The sequence below is a fragment of the Capsicum annuum genome, chromosome 12 (assembly GCF_002878395.1).
Source record: "Capsicum annuum cultivar UCD-10X-F1 chromosome 12, UCD10Xv1.1, whole genome shotgun sequence".
Classification (NCBI taxonomy): Eukaryota; Viridiplantae; Streptophyta; class Magnoliopsida; order Solanales; family Solanaceae; genus Capsicum; species Capsicum annuum.
The window spans coordinates 213,820,456-213,827,282 of NC_061122.1; the positions used below are offsets into that span (position 1 = coordinate 213,820,456).

General features: G+C 35.8%; 1 protein-coding gene across 1 annotated transcript; it reads right to left on the reverse strand.

Moving 5' to 3' along the window:
- Positions 1-1,221: 1,221 nt before the first annotated feature.
- LOC107850050 lies at positions 1,222-2,684 on the reverse strand. The gene is made up of 2 exons (XM_016694524.2): positions 2,192-2,684; positions 1,222-1,643 (listed from the first exon to the last, which is right to left on the reverse strand). The coding sequence occupies exons 1-2, from the start codon at positions 2,485-2,487 to the stop codon at positions 1,565-1,567; spliced, it is 375 nt and encodes a 124-aa protein (XP_016550010.2). The 5' UTR covers positions 2,488-2,684; the 3' UTR covers positions 1,222-1,564.
- Between the last annotated feature and the right edge of the window lie 4,143 nt (positions 2,685-6,827).

Here is a 6,827-nt window from a genome sequence, read left to right on the forward strand (position 1 = left end):
TACAAGATCAAATAGTTGGCAGTGAAGGTTTCTGTCGAAGGGCCGTTACTAGTTGTTTCTTTGTAGGCGTTGTACTTGCCATTGTTGATTATTGGCGAGAGGGTTTATACCTGGATGACGGTTGCTGGAGTAATTATCGTTGCCCTGACGAGAAGGCGTTGAGCTTGTCTTTTGTGATACAACAGCAGTAATGGAAGTTGATAGTGGCTTCATGTCTTCCTCATGTTTGAGGGAAAGCTCATGATACAGAAGATTTTCATAAAACTCTTCATATGAAATAGTAGAATCGTGAACACGAATGGCAGCAGAGAGTTCTCAAAATTCAGATTCGAGTCCACTGAGGATTTTCACAATGAGTTCCAGGTTTGAAATCGGTGCACCATCAATTTCAAGTTCATCACAAAGTGATCAAACTTGATGAAGATAATATATGACTGGACGAGAATCTTTAGTAAGGCCGGATGATCAATCTCGCAAGCTGAAAATTCATGTTTGAGATTCGTTCGCATATACAGTATGCAAAACATCCCATGAAGCTTTGGCGGAGACTGCAATAGCAACAGTAGGGGCAAGCGTAAGATCAACAGAGGCCAATATAGCATTTTGAATTAGCTGATCTTGGCGATATCAAGAAATGAACTCAGGGTTATCAACATCTTGATTGTTCTGAGAGATGGTGCGAGTAGGGTCAGGGTTAGAGCCATTGAGATGCCCATAAAGATTGTGACTACGCATAAGCATTGAAACTTGAGCTTTCCACAAGAAGAAATTGTGATTGCCCGTTAATTTAATAGGTAGTTGGGTAACTGGATTAAATTGAACAATAGTGATGGCATTGTTTATTCCATCAGCATTGGTCATAGAAATCTTAGAGGCCATTTCTGCGAGGAAGCAGAAAAAAAAAATGGATCAACTCGTAGGAGTTTAGATATGCTCTGATACCATAAAGAGATAGAGAGTAGAAGATGGGAAAATATTGTATGTTACTAATTGAATGACCATTATTTAAAGAATCTGTACAAGACTATATACAAGACCTATATCAACAAGGATAGACTTAAAGTTACAACAACTATAAGCACTCTACAACAACTAGGTGTCTAGTAATTATCCGTTATTAAACAGGGTATTGAGAAATAAAAATAAACACAAGAAAAAACATTAGCAAATTCTAGAACTTTACAACCTGCAATACCTTCCATTAGTTCACTCTCGTAAATATTGCACGAAGAGAGAAGTTCACTATAGAATTAATAATCTTATGATTCAAATTCACCACAATTTTCAGTACTTGACAATGCTAAATAGTTTTGAGAAGTGCAAGAATTAACTGCATCCGCAATCTAATAAAAAATAAACTCCGTTCCTCTCCGTAAGGGTGCTCGCCAATTCCCCACTTTTGAGTTGCAGCGGCTGATTTTTCCCATCAAAAGCTTTTATTTCTTTTAATTGACTATGCCAAGGCTTACTTCGTTGAGAGTAAGAATGACTCAGTCTCTTCATATACATTAAGCAATAGATGAAACATTTATTCATTCCAACAGTTGATAATAGGTCCAGTCTCCTAGGATGACAACTCCATAGCATAGCATCCACAAACGTTGGGCACTCCACAGTTCAACATGCAATTTTGACATCTAAAACTGAAGACGAAGAGGTCAAATATGATAGGAACTTACTCAATTTACAAAACCATGCCACATTTAACTTGTTGGAGCAGTTAAGCACAAGTTTGGAGTGCTTTAATTGACTCGACTCACGTGTCATTTTTAGTCCAGGAATTTGATTTCCAGTATACTCAAGTGATACCAGACTTGAAGAATCTGGTATCCCTTATGCCTTCATAATACCGAATATTCAAGACCTTTAGGGATTGAGATCTACAAATAAGGTTATCAACAATTCCACCAGATAACCTCACAATTTTTATCTCTAAAGATTTCATATTCTGACATTCAACAACATCCAAATTTTCTGATGAATAGCCATTATTAGAATAAGACAAGTGTTCGATAGTTGGTGCTTGGATTTTAACACATTCTTTTTCAGTTGATGTTATGGAAATTAACTTTATCTTTTGAAGCTTCAAAAGCTCAATCTTTCCCAACCCTCGACAGTACTCAAGGATGAAAAAGACAATCAAGGGACAACTATTAAGTAGAGTGTGAAGCACGTTTTCATCTAAACTTACATTAGATACAGAGAAAACTTTCTCAAAGATTGACAGTGCACCGCACCACTAAATAATGAAACAGCCATCAGATCGCAACCACTCAGAACCAATTCTGGTAAAGATTTTCCTGCCAAGACCTTGATAATAGGAAAGCGGTATGTTGGAGTGAACCAGTAAGGATCTCCATACACAATCTCTTTTACACCATTCTGAAGAGCAGTGGCTTGAAAAAATTTGATCACTATCCTAGATCTTGACCAATTTGAGAATTTAAACTTGTCAGTAGGGATATTTTCTTCCCCGTATCTCTCCATGATTGCGTCCACTGTATTCGGAAATGTATTTAACTTTGAATTTTAAGTTGGGAAGAGCCGACCAGGCTTTTAGCCATGTTTTGGAGAGAATTCTTATCCAAGAAGCTTCATCATAACTAAGATAACATAGTATTTTGTGAATGAAGCAAACAGACAATATATCTGTTGTGGCCTTCTGTCTTCTAGTTCTAGCCATGCTTTGGAAGAACCTAATGTGAATTATGAGAATCGTATTTCTACTGTGGGGCAACTCACTGCTTACATATAAAAATTAAGATGTTAGTATCCTATAAATAAGTCATTCACACAAATGTCCCTATTTTGGGTGCTATTTAATTTTTATTCTAGGCCGAAATTAGGCATCTATAGCCACAGTTTCAATATTATACAATTCTTAGCTAAACCTTCGATTTGCCATTCGTTGTATTAATTGTGGTTCTTGGCTGAACTAGAAAAAGAGAGAAATACAAATGCACAAAGTAACTGATTGGAGATAATTATCCACATAATCTTATTAAATAAAATAATTGAGCTAAAATAATTAAGTAATTTGGAGGCTTACGACTGTGTTTGTAGTCAATTTACAAACTTAGCCATTAAAAGTTAACTGACAATTTATTTGTTATAATTACATACTTTTCATTAGATGGTTATATCCCTTTGGGCTTCTACAGAGGTGGTTAATTCTGTACTCTTGAACATTTATTTCTATTACATGAGATTGCTCGTTTTAAAGTCTAGCGAATATTGCTTTTAGATAAAATTATTCAAGTACATATCATACAACGAATTAGCTAAATAGAAGGATATATATACTCAAGTATGTGTGTGTATATACACATATATAATGAGGAAAAATATCTTTTACGTCTGAACTTGTCCTCCAAACTCACTTTATCACTTAAACTTAACTTCTGTTTATTTACCCCTCTTAACATCTTTAAAGTATAGTATTTTCACCTCTAAAGCTGATGTGGAATTAAAAAAAAAAGCGCATTTTTTAATTTAAAAACTGATATGGTCCCACTTTTTAATATATATATATAGAGAGAGAGAGAGAGATAGATAGATAGATAGATAGATAGATAGATAGATAGATAGATAGATAAAACCACCTTCTTCATACCTCCACTCCCATTTCTTCATCTTCTTCATACCCTCCACCTCCATTTCCCATCTTCTTCCTCTATCCCCATCCCATCATAATTTTTACTCTCCAAACCCGCCACCACCAGCCCTCCTTCTTCTTCAACCACCAATTTCTCCACCACCAGGCCCACCCCCTCCCCTCCAAACCCTCAATTTCTTCTCCTTCAATTACCAAATCCTTCATCCCACCTAAACCCCTTGGCTTAAGATCATTAGAAAAGAATGAAATTGAATTTCTAAAATTAAAAGTTATCTTAATAAATTTGAAAATTTTAAATAAAATTGAAATTGAAGAAAAGTTATTAGCGGCGGTGTTAATGGTGGTGGTGGTGTTAATGATGTGCGTATATTTTTTGGATTTTTTTTAATCGTTTTCCGGTGAGTTTTGTCGGAATATTTCAGAATGAAGAGTTTTGAATTGAAATGTGGTGATGCTATTGCATTGTTGTTTCTTGAATTGGTGGTTTGATGAAGGAATCTTAAAGGGCTTGTAATTATGCTTTAAAAATTCAATCTTGATTTTATTTTCCATGTTTTTGTTGTATGGTATATTTTGAGCTATTTGTTTTGTTGGGTTTGTGTTAGAATCAAAAGGGGCTTCTAATCTAATTATGTTTTGAATTGATTTTGTTGAGTTTGCTTAATGTCTATTGGTAAAATGTTTAAATTTGAAGAAGATAGAAAATAAAGAAGAGGGGAGAGACAGGGTGGTTTGAAGAAGATAGAAAGGGTGGGAGGGGGCTGCGTTGCAGGGTAAGGGGTGGGGTGGGCGGGCTGGGTGGGGGGTTGTGAAGAAGAAAGAAAATGGGGTGGGGGTGCATTATATATATATATATATAAAGTGTGGGGGATTAATTTTTTTTTTCAGAAAAATTGAACTTCTTACGTGGCAATGATGTGGCTCCGACGTGGCATTGACGTGGCGTTGATTTGTAGGCGAGTGTAACACACTCTCCGTGGTGAGAATGATATTCAGTTTTGAGGGGCGGAAATAATATACTTTAAAGATGTTAAAGGGGATAAATAAACAAAAGTTAAGTTTAAGTGCTAAAGTGAGTTTGGAGGACAAGTTCAGGGAAAAGATGTCTTTTCTCTATATATAATACTAGCAAATCTATTAATAGGGGTCATACGTGCCCAAAACTAGTAATATCTAAAACACTTTGAGAATTCAAACTTGTCAATAGGGATTTTGTTGTCCCTGTACCTCTGCATGTACTTGATAATAGGTATTTGTATGGATTTGGATAATAAGTACCTAAGATACAGATATTATGGTCTTTAATTGAGGTGCTTCGTAACTATCGAGAAAAATCAACGGTGTAAACAGCAAACTGAAGGGAGTATGGGTTACTAGAATCCTGGTGGTCTAAAGCCATGGTGCTAAAGTGCTAAATTGTTAAAGGATCCTCATTGAAGTTTGTTCAAGTATTCCTTAACCACCACAAAGATATAGGAGGACATGGTCTTAGCTTTAATGGTATCACTCAAATTACCATTCACCAGAAATGTGTAGCTCACAATTTGAATGTATGTCGTAATCTATGTTATCATCTTCTACAGGAAGCCCAGTTCCTTGAGCATTTGAACTATAAAAGAGTCATAAGTCTTTTGTAGATCTACCTTGATCATAGATCTTGGTGAGATTTGTTTCCTAGTATAGTACCCCTTCACCAGCTCATGAATTAGTAAAATATTATCTGAAATGATTCTACCTAGCACAAAAGCTGATTGGCCTTGTCCTATTAGTCCATTCAAAACATATTATATTCTACCCGTGATCACCTTAGAAATGACTTTATAGAGGATGAAGCAACATGCTGTAGGTCTGAAATCTTTTAACAGTTTCGGAATGAGGCACCAAAGTTACAACAGTATTATTGATAGCCCTGAGCATTTTATGCCCTGAAAAAAACCTCCTTGATAGCGTTTTGGACATCTACCTGAATGATCTTCCAAACCTTCATGGAAAAGCAAGTCGTAAAACCATCAATACCATGAATTTTGTTACTGTCAATGTTGAACAGTGCATCTTGAATTTCCCGCAAAGTAACTTCTTTACACAACCCATGTTGCAAACGTGTGAGTTTTGGTCCCAGCTTCATGCGGATGATATTAACTGTATGAAGCTAGGAGCAGCATATCTAAGCATTCCCTTATAGAAATGGAGCACTTCACTTTCAGGATCATTAGTTTTATGCATTATCTTACCATTTTCTACCTTCAACACTGAGAAAGTATTAAGATTAGCTGTAGCTTTTATGCACTTGAAAAAATAACTATTATTCCCATCCCCTTCCTCAATCCAATGGGCGTTAGACTTTTGCTTAAAAACTCTTTGCTGAATATTAAGCAATTTCTGAAGCTTTAAGTTGGCATTTGTCTCCTTTTGCATCAATACTGGATTATTACTGTCAGCTAGGATTGATTGCTAAACCAAATTATCTCTAGCTTGGTCAATTTTTCTCTCTATACTCCTCAACTTCTCCCTACTCAACTTCTGCTGTGGAGCTTTGCATAACTGTAATTTCTTCCATACTCTATGCATACAATTGCCTGAGATATACATAGACCATACACTCTTTACAATTAGAAGGAATTTGTCTTTGTCACCTAGATCATTTATGAATCTAAAATACTTCCTATGATGTGCATCTCCTACCATGGTTTCAATTTGGATAGGTGAATGATCTGAAAAATAGTTTTGAAGGAACTGAGCTATGTAACCTCTGTACTTCATTACCCATAGATCATTGCAAACTGCTCTGTCAACTTTGCTCCATATATGTGCTTGTTAGTTCAAATAAAATGTCTTCCTGTAGCATTCATATCCACCATATTCACCTTATCAAAAGTAGCTTGATAATCTCTAGTTTCATCATCATTTATTAGCTGGCCACCCATTCTAATCTCACTGGTTAATGGGGCATTGAAATCTCCTCAAATGCACCAAGGCATGTTTATATTAGCCCATAATTTGATTCTACCCTCCCATAAACCTTTCCTTTCCTTCATACTATTATTCCCATAAACTATAGTTAGAGCACTAGTAAAATTGAAGTTCCTATCTTTGATCAGACAATGAATATATTTACTGTGTAGTTCCTGCTGCACCACATGTACTGATTCCTCTTTCCATAATTGTGAATAGATCTCCATCCTTTAGCACACCCATTTAAACTAGAGTGAAA